This window comes from Scyliorhinus canicula, chromosome 3 (assembly GCF_902713615.1).
Source record: "Scyliorhinus canicula chromosome 3, sScyCan1.1, whole genome shotgun sequence".
Taxonomy (NCBI): Eukaryota; Metazoa; Chordata; class Chondrichthyes; order Carcharhiniformes; family Scyliorhinidae; genus Scyliorhinus; species Scyliorhinus canicula.
The window spans coordinates 177,782,362-177,803,837 of record NC_052148.1 but is presented as its reverse complement, the minus strand read 5'-3'; the positions used below and the strand labels follow the sequence as shown (position 1 = coordinate 177,803,837).

General features: G+C 49.2%; 1 protein-coding gene across 1 annotated transcript in view; it reads left to right on the top strand.

The window, feature by feature from the left end:
• The window catches only part of fras1 (Fraser extracellular matrix complex subunit 1), a 601,677-nt gene that overhangs the window by 343,566 nt on the left and 236,635 nt on the right, over positions 1–21,476 (top strand). The window contains exons 23-25 of the mRNA XM_038791813.1: positions 380–526; positions 18,397–18,537; positions 20,782–20,922. Coding sequence (XP_038647741.1) covers positions 380–526; positions 18,397–18,537; positions 20,782–20,922 — 429 coding nt within the window. The remainder of the gene's footprint in view (positions 1–379; positions 527–18,396; positions 18,538–20,781; positions 20,923–21,476) is intronic.

Genomic DNA, 21,476 nt, shown 5'->3' with positions numbered 1-21,476 from the left:
AAAGTTCTGAAACATTTAGAATTCTTTTTATCTCAGTTAATGCATTGATGCCCATTTTGATCCAAGTGCAGCAAACATTTGCTTCCATTTTGGGGTCTGTTACTGTTGATAATAGTTCAAGCTTTTTGTAATCAATTTCCTGTGAAAGCTTAAACACTCATTTAGTTGAATGCCAGTTCTCCTGATTTCTATATAGGATCTGCTTTAATATTTGCAAGCATAAATTATCAACCATGTAACAAATGAAAGCTATCAGGCACAAGTTAATTTAAGGTTTTGAACAAATTAATTCATTTTCACGTGAGCTAGATTCTATAATGTTATGGTCTGTTTGTTGGGGAAAAAAACTTTCAATTGATTGTTTATTTTTGTCTCCTAGCCTGCAGTAGCCAGTGTTTGACATGTGAGTCCAATTCAGCTTGCTTGTCCTGTAAAGACCCCACTAAAGTTTTGCTCTTTGGAGAATGTCAATATGAGGCCTGTGCCCTGCAGTACTACATTGACTACGCTGCGGGAACTTGCCGAGGTAAGACAGGCAGATAATATAGTTTCTCTCCCAATTTTTAGTTTCCATTTTAAAAATTAATTTGACTGACTTTGAAAGTCTCAAAAAACTTCTTCAACAAAACATGTTAATGATGTATTTCTGAATATTTTGATTGTACAAGGAGGTAGTTAACTTCATGTTGAACTTTCTGATGTACTCTTGTGAAAGAGGAATTCAGGAAAATGTATTTTAATATAAAGCTGCAGAGAGCTATGTACATAACCCTTCATGTCTTCTATCAAAAACAATTTGAAAAATGTACTTGAGTGTTAAAAATACAATGTTGAACAGTCAAGTGTAAAATTGCTGTGCGGATAAATTGTTAGCTGGGCTTCCAGGCAACTCTGTCTTTTCAGAATATCTTCAGGCTTTGTGAAATAGCATTTCTGATTTGCTGGTGATTTAGAATACAGACTGCTTATCTTACACAAAGCACAACAGCGGATTGTGGCAACAAGACTGGAAAATCCGTTCAGCTAAATGAGAGGGGTACAAAGAAATTAGATTGTTAGCTGCTAAACCTGTTGGTACTTAAATGGCAGGTAAATGCTTCATATGATTTAGAGGTAAGACCACGAGAAATGGCTTTCTTGGTGAAATTGCTTTTGATTTTCACGGGAGTTGCTAAACAGTAAAGGTTAAAACAATAATGTATTCCCTACAGGTTTGAAACTTTCTGTGACAGGCCACCGCGTTTACTGTTTCTCCAGAATGTCTGAAATCCATGTCAACATAATTCGGCCCTACAGTACTGCTCCAGCAGAACAGAAGCCCAAAACTTAAATAACCATGGGCTGAATCACTTCTGTCCACTTTCAGCACAGTGTGAGCTGACTCTAAAGGTGCAAATGTGGCAGGCCGTTCGAGTGACAGATGCTTGCAGAGGGGGAATCGAAGCATCAAAATGTGACTAATGCTAATTATGTGCCAAAGTTTCCAATTTGAACCTCTCACGCCCTCGTAAACACTCCCGACTGAACACCTGTCCTGGAGTGTGAGGGGCCCTGCACTCGGTGTTCATTAAAAGGCTCACAATAAAGAAGGCGATGTTGGAGAGGAACCGCAGCGAGGGAGGGCTGGCTTTGCCGAGTCTGGTCAATTATTACTGGGCGGCCAACATCGCTATGATAAGGAAGTGGATGGTGGGTACGGGGTCTATTTGGGAGCGGGTGGAGGCGGCTTCGTGCAGGGGCTCCAGCTTGGAAGCCCTGGTCACGGCTCCTCTACCGCTGCCGCCGGCCAAGTACACCACCAGCCCGGTAGTGGTGGCGACCCTGCGGATATGGGGCCAGTGGAGGAGGCATGTGGGGGAGATGGGGGCGTCTGTCTGGGCGCCAATCTGCGACAACCATCAGTTTGCCCCCGGCAGTATGGATGGGGGGTTCCGAGTATGGCGGCGAGCAGGGGCGGGAAGGGTGGGTGATATGTCCCTGGAAGGGAGCTTCGCGAGTTTGAGGAGCTTGGAGGAGAAATTTGGGTTGGTAAGGGGAAATGATTTTAGATACCTACAGTTGCGGGACTTTGTTCGTAGACAGGTCCCATCTTTCCCGCGCCTCCCGCCAATGGGGATCCTCGACAGAATAGTCTCTAGGAGGGAAGAAGGGGAGGGCAGAGTCTTGGGTATATATAAGGTGCTCATGAGGGAGGAAGGGTCCCAGACAGAGGAACTGAAACTTAAATGGGAGGAGGAGCTAGGCGGGGAAATGGAGGATGGGCTGTGGGCAGAGGCCCTGAGTAGGGTAAATTCGACCGCGACATGTGCTAGGCTCGGGCTGATCCAATTTAAGGTCGTTCACCGGGCCCATATGACGGTGGCTCGGATGAGGAAATTTTTCGGGATAGAGGACAAATGCACTAGGTGCGCGGGAGGACCAGCGAACCATGTTCACATGTTTTGGGCATGCCCTAAGCTGAGGGGGTACTGGGAGGGATTTGCGGGGGTCATGTCCCAGGTGCTAAAAACAAGGGTGGTGATGAGTCCAGGGGTGGCAATTTTTGGGGTTTCGGAAGACCCGGGCGTCCAGGGGAGAAAGAGGCCGATGTGCTGGCCTTTGCTTCCCTGATAGCCCGGCGACGAATATTATTGGCATGGAGGGACTCAAAGCCCCCGAAGACTGAGTGGTGGCTTGCGGACATGTCGAGTTTCCTGGGGATGGAAAAAATTAAGTTCGCCTTGAGGGGATCTGTGCAGGGGTTCACCCGGAGGTGGCAACCATTTATTGACTTCTTTGCGGGAGAGTGAGCGTCAGCAGGGGGGTGGGGGGAGGGGGGGGTAGAGTAGAGTAGGAGGGAAAATATGGCGGGTAGTACCGGTGGGAGGGGAGCGGGCTTGTGCAATATGTTACGATGGAAGTATTGAAAGTACGTGGATGTTTGCACACTTTTGCCTTTTTTGCTTTCTTTCTGATGATGTCTGTAACTGTTTATAAAGCCAAAAACTACCTCAATAAAATTGTTTATTAAAAAAAGAAGGCTCACAATAGGAATTCCCGATTCGGTGCTTTTGGCTATCACCTACTGCCGTATAGCGTCAGTGAAAATGCTATGTTGAATGTAGCTGGAGCAAGGACATCAGAGAAGTTGGAAGGCCAGTCAGGGGAAAGCCTGCTTCAGTAATGGGGACTATAGTTGCAGTTCCTCTGCGGCTACAGCATGACTAAGAGATGGGGTACAGATAACCGAGAAGGGAGAAGAAGGTACAGGAAGAGGTAGCCAAGATCACTATTCTTTGGACAGACTGTAATTGACTACACGGATTTCAGTTCCCTGAAATCACACCACAGCATCATTGTTGTTGCATATTCTGTACCTTCCCTCTCATTTGCCACAGACCATCACAGTGCCTCTTGGACAAAATCCTGAAGTTAAAAACCCACAAAAATACCATTCCATTACAACTTTATTCAACAACACTTGCAATGATAGATACAAAATTGAACTTATCATCCATGTGCTTTTCTTTATTGCTTATTTTTCAGGTGTCTCAGGATCCTACACTGTGCTGGTCCTGTGGTTACAGCATGACTGGTGAAAGGCTGTTGTGTTTCATTGGGGAGATGTCAGGAAGCCTTGCAGGATGCCCTCGAGTAGCTCTTAACGTTGAGGGTCTAGCTTTAGACTGCACCACCTCTGCATGATTGGCAGTAGCTTGGGCTGGGTGACTGTGAGGCAATATAAAGGGCTCTGGCAGAGTGACTGTGGTAGCAGCCTGAATGCTGTCATCACAAGAGAGAACAATGTCTTCTTGGTCTGCAGAACCATTGCTTTTCCCGCAGAATGACACCTCAGTAATTCCATTAATCAGCTGGAGCACAGAGTGCTGGACTGCTGTGAGACCTTACAAGCCCTTTTGAACACTGGCGTCTGTAGCCATGTCGACAAAGATTTGGGTGTGCATGGCACCCTGTTGAGTTTTCTGTGGCTGTGGTGAGGATCACCTAACATCGATCTGGGCTTCTATTGCGGCACTGAGATGTTGGGTGGCTGCCATTGATCACCAGATTCTGCATATTCGCTGGGTCAGCAGGTCATCATGGTGATGGCTACCGTTTCCATGTTGGAAAGCATGGGCTCCAAGCTCCGTTCAAAGCTCTGTACCAAGATGGAGTCAGATTCTTCCATACTTCTTGGCAGTACAAAATGCAATATGTCAGGGGCGAAATTCTCCGACCGCCCGCAGGGTCGGAGAATCGCACGGGGCCGGCGTAAATCCCGCCCCCGCCATGGCCAGAATTCTCCGCCACCCGGGAATTGGCGGGGGCGGGAATTGCGCTGCGCCGATCGGCGGGCCCCCCGCGGCGATTCTCCGGCCCGCGATGGGCCGAAGTCCCGCCGCTGAGAGGCCGATCCCGCCGACGTCGTTTCACCCACCTCTGGTGGCGGTGGGATTGGCGGCGCGAGCGGGCCCCCGAGGTCCTGTTGGGGGCGCGGGGCGATCGGACCCCGGGGGGGGGGGGGGGGGGGGTGTCCCCACGGTGGCCTTGCCCGCGATCGGGGCCCACCGATCGGCGGGCGGGCCAGTGCCGTGGGGGCACTCATTTTCTTCCGCCACGGCCTCCACCATGGCGGAGGCGGAAGAGAACCCCCCTACCGCGCATGTGCTGGTGGTGACGTCAGCGGCCGCTGATGCACCGGCGCATACGCAAACTGGCGAAGGCCTTTCGGCCAGCCCCGACGCCGGCCGGCGGGCGTCAAAGCCCGTTGGCGCCTGTTTTGGCGCCAGTCGGCGTGGTGCCAACCACTCCGGCGTGGGCCTAACCCCTAAAGGTGCGAAGAATTCCGCACCTTTGGGGAGGCCTGACGCCGGAGTGGTTAGCGCCACTCCGCTATGCCGGGACCCCCCGCCCCGCCGGGTAGGGGAGAATCCCAGCCCAGGTCTGCCACTGCACCAAGCATCTCTGTGTGCACACCTAGCACTGTTCTCACCTGAATCCCTTGCAGCAAATTCCTCTGTGACCTTACACTCAAATGCGTTGGCTCATGTACTTTACCCATTCTCCTGCCCTGGCTGAAATCCATTTATCCCCTTGACTTACCAGGCACTGATTCTGCATCTATACTATCTGAGATGATGGCTGCAATAATCAGATCAAGTGATGGTGGTTCTTTGTCAGAGATTTGTAATTTCTCCTATCCTCCAGGGGCATATCTTGGATATCTTAAACTAGGGGAAATTTCGGGTAAAGACAAGGGGAAGGGTGGAGGGCAAGAGATCCATGATCATATCATCTGCAACTTCCACTTCTTGCCAGGTAGCAGATGAGCATGAAATTGGATTTGAAAGGTAACAAAAGGCAGGAACGTACTGTTGCCCTGAATGTTTTTGATGACACCTGATATCATGGCTCAGTCAATGTCAGCCCCAGAATGCAGAGCACCATCTCCTTTGAGAGCCTCAGGAGATGCAGGAATGCTGCCATTTATCTGCTGTTCTCTGCTCTTGTGCACAACCTTGTCCTACAAGAAGGCAAGAGGAACATTACATAGAACATAGAACATACAGCGCAGAAGGAGGCCATTCGGCCCATCGAGTCTGCACCGACCTACTTAAGCCCTCACTTCTACCCTAACCCAATACCCCTTCCTACCCTTTTTGGACACTAAGGGCAATTTAGCATGGCCAATCCACCTAACCTGCACATCTTTGGACTGTGGGAGGAAACCGGAGCACCCAGAGGAAACCCACGCAGACATGGGGAGAACGTGCCGTCTCCGCACAGACAGTGACCCAGTGGGGAATTGAACTCCACGTAGCTCTCGGGACCAAATTCTGAGAATCAACTTCTGTGTTCAGGTGTTCCCGTTCCCTATGCAATGTGTACCATGAGGGCGTCCTGGCTACCTGTGGAAATAGCATCTCTCTCCTCTCCACCTCCACCACGGCATCAGAAAAACGGGTAGCCCTATCTCTGGCCTGCTGCTCTATTACCAACCTTCTTCCATCCTTCGAAGTCTTCCTAAGAATAAACCAGTAGGTGATGTAGTTTGAGTGCAGTTTCCCTTTAAGAGGGGCAGGCTGCCTTTAATATGTGCAGCGAAAGTGTATGTCTTGTGACCCCCTCCCATTGAGCATCATGCAGCCAGACAGCAATACGTTTTTCAATTTACACTGCACTTCAAGATTATAATCACAAAGAAGAACAACTAGCATGTCGTTTGCACACAGCCCCTCTCAATGGGAAGAGGTGTGGTACAGTGAAATAGATTGGTTTGATGTTTATTTGAGGAATTAATATTTGTATTGGCTCTATAATAAACCTAATGCTCTTTAATATTGATGAAAACATGCACATCAAAATTTATCCTTGAATATCTGAAATATAATTGCAACTTTGATTTGCATAGTAGTGCACAGTGATGTTATTTTGGAGAAGATTTGTGTAATGCATCTTACTATTGTTGTTTGATTATATGACTCTTAACATACTGTTGTGTTCATTAATTATTTATTGTTTGGTTGCATCTTTTTTTTTAACCACCATTGTCTTAGTTATTGATCTTAGCTCGCCTTTTATTTGTTTCCGTTTTCACAATTCCATAGTCGTACAAAGGACAGAATTCTCCCGTTTTGAGACGAAGTGCTGTGGCAGGCAGCTCTGGTGGGGGCCTGTCCTTTTGACCAGAATGGTGGGATCCCGTGCCAAATGCACCACTTGGGACCTCCCTAATTATGCATGGGCAATCTCCCCTCCAGTTCTCCTGGCGGGCCAACAGCTAATTCATTTGCTCGCCATTGCTGGTGGGTTTGAAGGTCCCTGTGCCATATATAGATACCTGTCCAACACGCTCGTATCACTCTCTCCAGCCCAGCTGTCTTCCCAATACTATTCAGGATTTCAGCAACACAAAGGCAAAAGGCTAGCAGCCTCAAGAAGACGTTAGCACCATCGTTCATTGCCAGGGCACTTGAGGCCGTTATTTGGGGAGTGTGGGCCCACCAGCATGTCCTGTATCCCAAGGATGACTCAAAGAAGCACGATAACTTCACCTCTCTGGCCTGGGAGCTCATTGCTTCAGAGGTCGGCATGGTCGCGAAGTGCCATCCAGTGCAGGAAGTGGATGAATGATCGCATGAGCTCCGCCAGGGTAAGTCCTGTCTCAGCTTCCTCCACTATTAGACTCTCAGGATGGCACTATTCCTCCACTATTAGACTCTCAGGGGGCTGTTTAGCTCAGGGCTAAATCGCTGGCTTTGAAAGCAGACCAAGCAGACCAGCAGCACGGTTCAATTCCCGTAACAGCCTCCCCGAACAGGTGCCGGAATGTGCCGACTAGGGGCTTTTCACAGTAACTTCATTGAAGCCTACTCGTGACAATAAGCGATTTTCATTTCATTTTCATTCATTTTTCATTTCATGTACTCAAAAGGCTCCTGTCTTCAGGGATCTCAGCCGGGATTCTCCGAAATCCCGGCCAAGTGTTGACGCCGGCATAAACATGGGAGCGGTGTACTCCGGCTTCAACAGGCCTCCTGGCCCAGCAATTCACCGGTTTTTAGGGGCTAGCACGGCGCCGGAGTGCTACGCGCTGTTCCAGCGGCGAAAGGCTGCCCTGCACGGCTGGCGGAGACTCGCGCCGGTGCATGCGCGTGGTTGCCGTCTCCGCGCCGGTGCGGAGCAACATGTTGGGGACTTAACAGCGCGGAAGGAGATAGGCCTCCTCCAGATTGCAGCCATCTGCCGATCCGTGGAGCCCCCCCCCCCCCCCCCCCCCCCCCCCGCAGAGTCGGATCCTCCCGCCCCCCACCAGGATGTCCACAACGGCCGCAGGTCTGAGCTCCGCCAGGCGATACCAGGTTTGAATTCAGCGGGAGTTCGGTCGGTCGCCCGCGGAGATTCGCCGTGGGGGCCTATTTCAGTGGCCCCCAACTGGTGCCGTGGCGACTGCACGCGATTGGTGTTGGAACGGTGTGGTGGGAATTTCCCGCGCCCCCGGCGATTCTCCGACCCGTCACGGGCTTGGAGAATCCTGGCCCTCATTTGTGGGAGACACATCAACAATTACTCTTTCAACACAACTTTCCCAGCACCACCATCCCATCTGTCTTGTTGCTCAAACCTCACCCTTTGTCCCTTCTGGACAGGTCTCACCACACATGGGGGACATGCATTTCACTCAGCCTCTGCTCCATCCCCTCTGTTCTCATCTTTTGTCTCATACAGGCCAAACCTGCGTACAATAGCCGCGGGTGAGCTCAGACAGGGAGAGGGATGGCAGAGATATTTGCCATGACTGAATTTGAGGAGCTGATTCAGAGTTCGCCATGGAGGAGCAGGATTTCTCTTGGCCAATGGAGCTTGGCCTCCTGCAACAAGCTAGTAAGTCTCCACTCCCATCACTTCACCTAATCCTGCATTTCACACTGAGTGCCAAATACTCTGAGTTAGCTTCAGCTCATCCACTAAAGCTGTCCTTTTGTATTTTGCAGATATGAGCAGACCACTGCCAGCTAGCCAACTCAGCCGCTCTCCGAGCCCCCAGGAAGAACCATGCTCGCGCTCCCCTGCACCCTCCACCCAGCACAGTGGCAAACATAGTCGGGCATAACTCAAAGATTAGAATCAGGGTGACTTTCTGGAGAAGCCGCACGCACATGTCCCTGCAGTTGTTGGAGGAGGGACAATCCAGATCTCTGGCATATGATGGAGGAGCCCCTCCGCGATCTCTCATATTGTGGCTCTGACATGGGAGCACCTCGAGACCACCCTGGGAAGATTGGCAGCCACCATTGAGACTTTGGTCCTGCTGGATTTGCAATCAGCCATGAACTCCATGACTACATATTCTGGTAGGCATCATCAAGATGTAGGCCACATGGGAGGTGCCTCATTTCCTGTAGGGGTCATGCCAGGGCCTTCTGGAACCCACAGAAAGGATGAACATCAGCCAGACACGTGGAGGCCTCCACTCAGCACACTCCACGGGTGTGTAGACAGGCAGAGTCCCCTCTGCCTCTGCCCACACCAACTCCAGCAGCACAAGCTGCTGAGAGTGCTTCTGGCACCTGAGCCGGAGACCCTTATGAGGCTGGGGTCCTCCAGCACTCGGGTCTCTAGAGGAAGTCCGCCAAGGCCATCACAGGCATCAGGACGAAGCAGTCAGCAGGATGACTCCGCTCCTGCTGCGGATGACGGGGCAGCATGAAGGCGTAATGCTAGGATTAGGGATGTTAAAACGTTTTGGTGTCGCTGGGCCGCAAGTGCTCTATCATCGTAAATAAAATGCACTTTTAGAAACCATTTCATGAGTCTATGAAAACAATAGTCAGTTGAAAGCATTTTGGTTGGATCTTTGCAGTCATCTTATCCCAAGGTTCAGCCTCCCATACATTCAGGGTGTCCTCTTTTAATCTTAACTTTCATGTGATGTCAACCTCAGTGCAACTTGGTACCAGAACCGAGTGTGTTGTCAGGGAGATGTGTGTAATTCTTTATTTGGAGTGGATGATGGGTGAATCCTCAACCCTCAAGAAATAGCAATGGCTGAGGAAGGCTCAGCAGCAATGTGACTCTTTGCGCATCTGGGTTTCCTTTTTTTAATTTTATGAGTATCCAATTATTATTTTTATTTTTCAATTAAGGGACAATTTAGCGTGGCCAGTCTACCGAACCAGCACATCTTTGGGTTGTGGGGGTGAAACCCACGCAGACACAGGGAGGATGTGCAAACTCCACATGGACAGAGACCCAGGGCCAGGATTCGAACCCTGGTCCTCAGTGCCTTAGTCCCAGTGCTAACCATTGCACCACGTGCCGCCCCTCATCTGGGTTTCCTAACTGATAGTGTCCCAAACCAAGACATGGATGAAAGACTTAGCTGGTCCACATTTCCTTCACTGCAGTGATTGCATCCTTACATGCTGCAGGAAGCGTCTAGCCTCAACTCACATCGCTGTACTTTCAGTTGACAAAGTGAGCATATTACCAGGACACCAGTGACCATAACAAAGATCTAACCCTAGTTAGTTGTGAACACTTAAGGCCCAAATGTGAATTTAGGATGCGCCCTCTCAGCGATGGATTGGTTGTTCCCTCAGAAGTCACAAAATGGCACGGATGGCGAGAGGAGATGTCTTCAGATGATCTAATTTATTTTTACTGATCTTTGAGCCTTTCAGCTACGAGGACATCATGCACACGCCTCCCTGTCTCCATGGCATCCGCGCGTTTATATTATCCCTCAGCATCTCCTAGGACTTCCTGCACCTTCTCATCTTCATCTTTCATGGAGTGTTCGTCCTCCTACAGGGTCCCCTCTGCAGGGCCTCCCCTCCATAGCCAGATTGGGAAAGGCACAGCAAACTGCAATCATGTGGCAAAGTCTCTCTCGTGTATATTACAGAGAACCCCCTGACCAGTCTAGTCACCAGAATCACATCTTCAGATGTCCTGTGGTCTGCTCTATGAGGGACGCGTAGTGGCGTAAGCAGCATCATACCTTTCCTCGGCTGGAGTCTGAGGACAGTGCGCTAGAATCATCAGCCAGTGTTTAAGTGGGCAATCATTTCCCTGGCAACCATCCCTGCAGAGTCTGTGATGTCCAGATAACCCGCGATTGCTTCCCAGGAATGTCTGCACTCTGATTCCTGAACTTAATGGGAGCCTTGACATTGTTTCTGTTTCCAAAGAGGACTATGGACAACAGTAAACTCCACAAACCAATTCAGCCCTAACCAGTTCAATGTTCATGCAAACCTTCCCTAATCTGCCATACTAAAGGCCCCTACTCCATAATCTGCAGTGTTCATTCATCCCCTTATAGTAATGCATGTGCTATCCATTTGACCCCCCTTGTTTGTCTGCATTTCATGCAGTCTTGTCGGGGTCCAGCTTCTCTCCCCTCTGCTTTCCATTGTTTGACCTCTTAGAAACATAGAAAATAGGAGCAGGAGGAGGCTATTTGGCCCTTCAACCCTGCTCCACCATTTATTATGATCATGGCTGATCATCCAACTCAATAGCCTAATCCAGTTTTCCCCCATTTCTTTTGATCCCTTCGTCCTAAGTGCCATATCTAACTGTTTCTTGAAACCATAGAATGTTTTGGACTGAACTACTTCCTGTGGTAATGAATTCCACAGGCTCACCACTCCCTGGGTGAAGGAATTTCTCCTCATCTCTGTCCTAAATGGTCTTACCCGTATCCTCAGACTGTGCCCCCTGGTTCTGGACACACCCGCCATCGGGAACATCCTTCCTGCTTCTACCCTGTCTAGTCCTGTTAGAATTTTATAGGTTTCTATGAGATTCCTCCCTCATTCTTCTGAACTCCAGCGATGTTTCCTCGTACGTCAGTACTGCCATCCAGGAATCAGTCTGGTAAACCATTGCTGCATTCTCTCTATAGCTAGAAAATCTTTCCTCAGATAGGGAAACCAAAACTGCACGCAATATTCCAGTGTGGTTAATTGCAGCAAGACATCCCTGTTCCTGTACTCGAATCCTCTCGCAATGAAGGCCAGCATACCATTTACCTTCTTTACCATCTGCTGCACCTGCATGCTCACCTTCAGTGACTGGTGTACTAGGACACCCAGGTCTCGTTGCACATTCCCCTCTCCCAGTTTATGGCCATTCAGCTAATAGTCTGTGTTCTTGCTTTTGCTACCATCAATCTTGCCCCTCTGCCTGCCATTATAAGCCTTGATCTTCCCATATTCCCACCTTGCACAGCCCCCCTTCCACATTGCCCCTCTCATGTTTGCCCTTTCATATCCCCTTTCTTATGCAGCCTTCCTTTAACTTGCCCCCCACCAGCCTCCTCATCTCGCACTTCAGTCCCGGTCGAACTTCAGACCTTTGTTGCAATGGCTTCATGACTCCTGCAGCGTGCTGCTGTCCAGATATATACTGGTTTGTGGCACCAGGGCGGGAAGAGGACCCCTGTACTCCCCAACCCCAGCTGCAGTACTGAACTGGAAGGTGGCATAGAGGGTTCATAGGTCCAGTAGCATGCTGCTGTCCATGAAGACAAGCTTGGCATAGAGATGGAGGGCAGGAACTGGTCTGCCTCGGCAGAGTGGTGTACAATGCATCAGGAACCGCGCAGTGCTATGGCAGGTAGTCTTTGTTGCACTCACCTCTAAAGTCTCCAGCGAACCGAGGGCTGGCTGCCTTGTGCACGCCATGCTTCATCAATTGGGTTTGATGCAGTGTGATTTCCCTTTGGCACAATGCATGATTGGAAGCTGGTAAGCTGTTTAAATTACCTTGAAATGGGATGCAAATGAGTCCAAATTACAGCATGACCGGATGGCCGACCCGCCATTGGAAGAATTTCAACGTGATTTTATGCGAACAGGTTTATGCCTTTTTGGTTCCCGCCAGATTTTCCATGGCCTCCAACCTCCTAACGCACCACAGGCATGTTGGGAGAATTCCACCCATAATCTCAAACTGAAACGTCTATATTTATCCCACCTTTTTCCAATTGGAAATTTCTCCATGGTTAGTAAGGTTAGGACAAAACTCCTAGTGGGAAACAGCAGAGGAAGAATACTGCATCGAAAGTGAACTGATCTGTGTTACAGCATGGGATATCTCCAGGTATTTCCACAGTGATATTTTCAAGTTTCTACTGTGTACAGGTGGTGACGTTTAACCATGTTGATTTATCATTCTTATACTGCACGTCTGAACAACCTTGGGTAGTAATATTTAAAAATACTTTGAAAACCAAATGAGTCCTGGACTTTGCTTCAAATATCATCCTCATTTATTCCACCACTTTTTCCAACTGCTCAGCAGCAGCTTGTACCATTTGAAAAATTGATTGGATCGAATGAGTAATTCATTTCAAATTCACCCCTTGAGCGTTTGTGTTTCATTTCTACTTTATTACAGATATGAGTGCCATCTTGCAAATGTCCTCTCATCGTAGCCAAACCTTCCTGCTGAGAGTGTGATTTATTAAGCTCAGATTGATGGTGTCATTTTAAATTTAGAAGCCATCTAACACTGTACAGTGTGGCATTGAATTTCTCCAGGGGTTCTCCCATTGGGCTTCTGTAACTTTGTTGGAAGAACCAAGGAAACCCTGAAAAAGAACATCTGCAGCATTTGCACCATTTTTGCAAAGTTGCTGCAGCTCATCTGTCAAAGTTACCAAGGAGAAATTTTATGGGAATTCACTTGTAATTTTCTGTTTAATAGTTCCCTCCTCTTCATCCGCATTCTTTCACTTGCGGCACTGGGCACTAACAACCCACCACTACCTTCTCAAAATGCTTGGGCGCGATTCTCCCAAAGGGAGACAAAGTGCCGACGCTGGAGTGAAAACCAGAGTGTTTCACTCTGGCGTCGGAGGCCGCTCCTCGCCCCATATTCTCCCACCCCCAGGGGGCTAGGAGCGGCGGCGCGTCAATTTTGCGTGCCGGGCCTTGGCGCCCGCGTCAAAGCGGCGCCACCTGAATGACACGGCCGGCGGCGCCTAAATGATGTCACTCGCGCATGCGCGGTTGCCGTCCTCTCCTCCGCCGCCCCGCAAGACATGGAGGATTGATCTTGCGGGACGGCGGAGGGAAAAGAGTGCGTCTTTCAGAGACGCTGGCCCGACGATCGGTGGGCACCGCTCGCGGGCCAGACCCCTCCTGAGCACCCCCCTGGTGCTCGATCCTCCTCCCACCACAGGCCCCACATGCAGCAGTCGCGCGCTGTTCACGCCGGCAGCGACCCAGGTGTGGTTGGCATCGGCGTGAACCGGTCATATTGGGCAGGCCGCTCAGCCCATCCAGGCCGGAGAATCGCCGCTCGACCGTTAGAAACGGCGAGCGGCGATTCTCCGAGCGGCCTGTCGTAAAACACGACACGCCATTTTGGGGGGGGGAGGGGGGGGGGGGGGGAGAATCGGGTGCCAGGGCGGCGTGGCGTGAATCGCCTGGCACTCCCGCAATTCTCCCACCCTGCGTGGGGGTCGGAGAATCGCGCCCCTTATCTTTCAGTTCAGTCTTAGCAGGTTTTGTGATGAGGGTGAGCTATCATTCCCAAGTCCAATGATGTCCTCACCTGTTTTTGTTTATAAATTTAGAGTACCCAATTTATTTTTTCCAATTAAAGAGCAATTAAGTGTGGCCAATCCACCTAACCTGCACATCTTTGGGTTGTGGAGGCGAAACTCACGCAAACTCGGGGAAAATGTGCAAACTCCACATGGACAGTGACCCAGAGTCTGGATCGACCCTGGGACCCCAGCGCCATGAGGTAGCAGTGCTAACCACTGTGCCACCGTGCTGTCCTCACCTGTTTATTTATACATTCCAATTGTCTTAACAGTGTTTTTGGTCAAAATAAGGACCAGAAATCCTGGTTGTGTTTTGTCTTTCAGTTCAATTGTGTTGTCTCTATTGCCACTGGAACTGAGATCAGCTGATTCCATGGGCAACAATTCAACTTGGGACTTGTATGGTCTTTGTTGCTAAGTATCAGATGGGAGAGCATTTATATGTTGAAGCTTTTGTATGCATATTTGACCTCCGCGTTCTGAGCTGAGCTAAGCTGAAGCTACCATGGTGCTGTGTATCTTAATTGCCAGAATAGTTAGATTTCAATGGCCTTCATGGCTCAAGTATATGCATAGTAAGAAGTCTTACAACACCAGGTTAAAGTGCAACATGTTTGTTTCAAACACTAACTTTCGGAGCACTGCTTCTTCCTCAGGTGAATGAAGAGGTATGTTCCAAAAACATATATATAGACAAATTCAAAGATGCCAGACAATGCTTAGAATGCGAGCATTTGCAGGTAATTAAATCTTTACAGATCCAAAGATAGGGGTGACCCCAGGTTAAAGAGGTGTGAATTGTCTCTAGCGAGGACAGTTGGTAGGATTTTGCAAGCCCAGGTCAGATGGTGGGGGATAAATGCACTCATGTGTGCGGATCTTGGCTATACGTTTCTGCTCGTCGATTCTGCGTTGTCGCGCGTCCTGAAGGCTGCCTTTAAGAACGCTTACCAGGAGATCAGAGGCTGAATGCCCTTGACTGCTGAAGTGTTCCCCGACTGGAAAGGAACATTCCTGCCTGGTGATTGTCGTACGATGTCTGTTCATTCGTTGTCGCAGCGTCTGCATGGTCTCGCCAATGTACCATGCTTCGGGACATCCTTTCCCACAGCGTATGAGGTAGATAACATTGGCCGAGTCGCACAAGTATGTACCGCGTACCTGGTGGGTGGTGTTCTCACATGTAATGGTGGTATCCATGTCGATGATCTGGCACGTCTTGCAGAGATTGCCATGGCAGGGTTGTGTGGTGTCGTGGTCGCTGTTCTGAAGGCTGGGTAGTTTGCTGCAAACAGTGGTTTGTTTGAGGTTGCGCAGTTGTTTGAAGGCAAGTAGTGGGGGTGTGGGGATGACCTTGGCAAGATGTTCATCTTCACCGATTACGTGTTGAAGGCTGCGAAGAAGATGTTGTAGTTTCTCCACTCCGGGAAAGTACTGGACGATGAAGGGTACTCTGTCGGTTGTGTCCCGTGTTTGTCTTCTGAGGAGGTCAGTGCGGTTTTTTGCTGTGGCACGTTGGAACTGTCAATCGATGAGTCGAGCGCCATATCCCATTCGTACGAGGGCCATATCCCATTCGTACGAGGGCATCCTTCAGCGTCTGTAGATGTCTGTTACGCTCCTCCTCGTCTGAGCAGATCCTGTGTATACGGAGGGTTTGTCCATAGGGGATGGCTTCTTTAATGTGTTTAGGGTGGAAGCTGGAGAAGTGGAGCATCGTGAGGTTATCCGTGGGCTTGCGGTAAAGCGAAGTGCTGAGGTGACTGGCCTTGATGGAGACGAGTGTGTCCAAGAATGCAACTGATTTTGGAGAGTAGTCCATGGTGAGTCTGATGGTGGGATGGAACTTATTGATGTCATCGTGTAGTCGTTTCAGTGATTCTTCGCCATGGGTCCCAAGGAAAGAAATGTCATCGGTGTATCTGGTGTATAACGTAGGTTGAAGGTCCTGTGCGGTGAGGAGGTCTTGTTCAAACTTGTGCTATATGCAGTATGAAGTATATGCAGTTTGAGTGTTTGTGTAAGCAGGGTAAAATGTAGATTTTCCCAAGATATATCGATTGTGAAACCATCTCTTTTTTTTTGGAAGTTTTTTATTCAACACAAATTTGTAACAGTTACAGAGCGAAAAATGGCCCTGTGCAAAGAGCCTTAACATAGTGAAAACGAACCGTGGGAAAGAATAAACATGTTAATAAGTGTTGAAGCCAAAGATCCTTCCATAAGGCACTTTCCCTGCCAGCTCTGTTTGCCCATGCCACACGTGTTCAACTAAACTAACGTGGCCCTAACCCTCTTCCCCCTCCCCGCCCCCCCCTCCGCCTGGTCTCCCCTACTCCCCCAGGCCTGACCTGCCAGGTCAGCCCTGCGCTTGGCCCTAGCCCGCCCCGCCCCCCCTCCGATCTCCCTGGTGCCCCCTGACCTACGCTAGTCACACTGACCCCTGCCCTTGGCGCCTACCTGTCTCCCGTCCCAGCGCTCAGGCCCTCCCCCCACACGCCAGGGACCCATTAACCTAATTGTATCCCACCGAGCCCTTTCAAGTCCCGTGACTAGCCCCTAGCCCATCCCCCTATCAGAGGCCCCGATCTCGCACCAAAAGGTACCAAGCACAGGCCCCCCCCCCATTGCAATCCCCCCAAAGGACCCTAAACAGTGCGCCCTCCAGCCCCCACTCTCTGTCCAGGCTGAAAACAATCTTGGATAAAACATTACAGTACAGGATAGTTTAACAAACCGCCGCCACACAAAATGTCTGAAAGCCCCGAGTCCTTTAGTTCCAGTCCAGCTTCTTCTTTTAGTAAAAGTCCTAATCAGAGCAATTTTAAGTTAACAGGCCGCCGCCACTGTACAGCACTGAAAGAACTAAGTGCCCATTAGTTCAAGTCCAGCTTCTTGTCTTTAATAAAGGTCCAAACCTGTTCTGGTGTCTCAAAGTAGTAGTGGAGTTCCTCAAACGTAACCCAAAGCTTTGCAGGATATAGCATTCCAAACCTCACCTCCTTTTTGTAGAGGGCTGCCTTTACCTTGATGAATCCTGCACGCCTCTTGGCCAGCTCCGTTCCCAAGTCCTGGTAAATGCGCACCTCGCAGTTCTCCCATCTGCTGCTCCTCTCCGCCTTGGCCCATCGCAGCACACGTTCCCTGTCAGCAAGCCGATGAAAGCGGACCACCAAGGCCCTCGGTCGGTCGCCCGTCCTGGGCTTCCTTGCGGGGGCTCTATGTGCCCCATCCAACTCCAGGGGTTGAGGGAAGGCCTCCGGTCCCATCAGCGCCTCAAGCATACCCGTCACGTATGCGCCCACATCCGACCCCTCGCAGCCCTCGGGGAGGCCAACGATTCGTAAATTCTGCCTCCTGGCTCTGTTCCCCAGCTCTTCAAGCTGCTCCTGCATCCTCCTCTGACGGGCGTTCAGCTCCTCCACCTCGTGCTCCAGCTCCGTTACCGTGCCCTCCTGACTGGAGAGCTTCGCCTCGACCTCCCTGAGCGCCTTCCCTTGGGCCGCCTGTGTCTCGACCATTCGGTCCATCACCGCTCTCATCGGGTCCAGCGTGTCCCTCCTCAGCTCGGCGAAGCAGTTCTTGAAAAACTCCATCTGCTCCTCCCTTGGCCAGTGAGCCTCCGCTCCCCGGTCCCCGCCGTCCGCCATGCTTGGCCGCCCGGCCTGGGTTCTCCGCTGCTCCCGCTTCGATCCTTGCCGCTCCACTCGACCGCTTCTGGTCCAGCTGCCCATACCCCGGGAAGAAAGCCTCTTCCCTGTCGTCTCCTCCACCGATTCAGGCTGCCAGGTCCTAAAAAGTCCGTTGACAAAGGTCCGTTTGCCCATCTCGGGCGGGAGCGATCCGACCTGCGACCTGCCTCCTCGAGGGCGCCACCGGAAGTCTGTGAAACCATCTCTGGCAATTATTTTAATTATGGCCCTTTAATATTGCAAAAGTAGTGAACAGAGTGGTCCTTCACTATTGGCTCACTGCCCTGATTCTGTGGAAATTACTGTTTACATATTGCAGAGCCTTTTTACAGCAACTGGAAGGATCAATGAAGATGTTTTGTTCTAATTGTGATTTATTATTTTGCTAAAAGCCACTATACTTTCTCCATTGACTGCTGTGGGAGGGCAGACTTATTTTTGTGGCATATCTGGGTCAGCTGAGCTGCTTAACTAGCAGTCAGAAAAGATATCTACCGCTGCAATCAATGGTGTTATCTGTGTTGTCATCGATGTTGGCACTCTCTTCTTGTGGATGACTTCTAACCATGCAAACCAATCAAATCATTTATTAGTCTTGATTTCTTATTGTATATTGCATGTCAATTCACTATCTTCAAAGAAATTAACATTTTTTTATAGAATGTGACTGGAGCTGCAATGCTTGCAAGGGACCACTCAGAACTGACTGCCTGCAGTGCATGGATGGTTATGTACTGCAAGAGGGCTCCTGTGTCGAACAATGTGCAACAGGCTTCTACAAACTGGGGGAGGAATGCATACGTGAGTTTGCTGCAGGTTCTACAGTATATTACATATGGATGTATGAAAGGACAGGAGCAGAAAAGATTCTGGTCCAAAATAATGTTGCTTATCCTTTTGGAACTGATTGCCAATATTGATTATCATTTGCTTAGGTCGCAGCACGGTAGCACAAGTGGATAGCTCTGTGGCTTCACAGCGCCAGGGTCCCAGGTTCTATTCCCCGCTAGGTCACTGTCTGTGCGGAGCCTGAACGTTCTCCCCGTGTCTGCGTGGGTTTCCTCCTGGTGCTCCGGTTTCCTCCCACAGTCCAAAGACGAGCAGGTTAGGTGGATTGGCTATGATAAATTGCCCTTAGTGACCAAAAAGGTTAGGAGGGGCATTGTATGTTCTATATACCATTAGTAATCAGCTCCTCAAAACGCTTTGCCTATATCATTAAAAAAATTAAAACCTTTATTGTCACTGGTAGGCTTACATTAACACTGCAATGAAGTTACTGTGAAAAGCCCCTTGTTGCCACATTCCGGTGCCTCTTCAGTACATGGAGGGAGAATTCAGAATGTCCAAATTACCTAAGACCACATTTTTCAGGACTTATGGGAGGAAACCGGAGCACACGGAGGAAACCCACGCAGATGTAGGGAGAATGTGCAGACTCGAAACAGACAGTGACCCAAGCTGGGAATCGAACCTGGGACCCTGGCGCTATGAAGCAACAGTGCTCCCACTGTGCTACCGTGCCGCCCGTACCATGTCATGGCTGACAAAATAAGGAATTCACAAGATGTTTTAATTCATGAACATAAGTTTCTTGTTATACAGCTTTGACCTGAAAATCCTTAATTGTGTAATTATTTTTTATTTATTTATTTTTTTTAAATTTAGAGTACCCAATTTATTGTATTTTTTTTCCAATTAAGGGGCAATTTAGCGTGGCCAATCCATCTACCCTGCGCATCTTTGGGTTGTGGGGATGAAGCCCATGCAAACACGGGGAGAATGTGCAAACTCCACACAGACAGTGACCCAGAGCTGGGATAGAACCTGGGACCTCGGCACCATGAGGCACAGGGCTAACCCACTGCACCACCGTGCTGCCCCAATTATTTAATATTTATAGCTCGCTTGTAGATCTGAAGAAAGTCTACCTTCCACTAATGTGTAATATGTAGGTTTTAATGTGAAGGAGCGATGGGTGGGGAGGGCTTCAAAGGTCTGGGATGAGGATTTCAGGTGGTGATAGGCAACCTAGACTCATGAGTACGACGCATGAGTGATCCTCCTTCATCACAGTGGGCTGCAAGATTGAAATTGGGCATGTGCACTAACCATGACTCCATTAATATGATTAATTATATTTCATGCATGCTGAATATTTCATAACAAGTTACAGAAAATGGGTAATCATTCATATAAATAGACCTGTCATCAACTACAAATGGTAAAAACAAAAGACATATGATTACCTTATTAAATTACAAAAGTAACATTAAAAAAGTTCAACTTCCCTTGCCCACTGGTGTCGTGACCAAGATGGCCTCCCAGGGTAGGGAGAACGGTGGTTAGCACTGTTGCCTCACAGTGCCAGGGACCAAGGCTCAATTCTGGCCTTGGGTAACTCTGTGGAATTTGCACTTTATCCCGTGCCTGCATGGGTTTCCGCCTGGTGCTCCGGTTTCCTCCCACAGTGAACCAGAGGCCTGGATGGGGGAACTAGATTGGAGTCTTTGGGGTTGTGTGGTCAGAGATCTGGGAGCTGGCGATTGGAAGCATCAGAGGGGATTGGTGGCCATTTGGGGGGTGAGGTCAAACCCAACTATTCAGCGGTATATTTAAAAAGGGAAAAGCAATGAGACTTGGTTATAAAATTTTAAGTGTCAGCCAGCCTCAGGATGGGGTTGGTCCATCCCCATTGTCCTGTCTCAGTTCAAATCAAAAATAGGCAGGTTGGGGAAAAGGATTCACACTTTTATCTCCCACCTGACCCAAATCCAGTCCAATTTTGCATTAATATTCCCCTCCAAAATCATAAATATTCATCTTATAAAATATTAAAGCTGTTGAGTATTCCCACAGCATTCCTTACGTACATGATAGATTCAGCAGTTTATTTTGCTTTCAGCTCACATTGCCCAAACATTTTCGCTATTCCATTTGTCATCAACACTTATGAAGACACCTAATAAAAACTTTGCACTTAGGAAGTGATTCCACATTTATTGTAACTTTAATAAATGCTGTTTTTAATTATTCATTCTGTAGGATGTAACGAACGCTGTATGAAGTGTAGCAAATCCAATGTGTGTAGCCAATGCGATTCACCTTCCCTACTATTAGAAACACAGTGTGTTCGTGATTGTGGGAAAAGATACTACTCCAATCACAGTCAACAAAAATGCATAGGTGAGATTGAATGTCTTATTCTCTAAAGTAAACAAGTAACAATTTATTCTCCTCAGATTGTATTCACATACTTGCAACGATGTATGTGAAATCATAGTTACAGCTCTAGAGGTTTCCCGGTTTATAACTCTATTGTCCAGTGTGGGACTGAGCTGTATGGTTCCATTAGATGTTAAGGCTCACAGTTTGTGTTGGTTAGCTGATCTTACTGGGGTGTTTACAATTTGCCTCAGCACAAGGGAGAGGAAAATATCAGAGTTATGAGAGGGTGCCAGGCAGCCCTCTAATGAAACATACAAAATAGGAGCTGGGACGGGTCATTCAGCCTTTCGAGTCTGTCTAGCATTCATTGATGTCAAGGGCAGTCACTCTCACCTCGCCTCTGGAGTTCAGCTCTTTTGTTCATGTTTGAACCAAGGCTGTAATGAGGTGAGGAGCTGAGTGACCGCACCCCCCCCCCCCAAAATTCCTGGACCCACCATTGAACCTGTCTGCGGGGGCATGGGAGAATTCTAACCCTGTATCTGTCCATGATAGTATCTGTAGTCTTGACC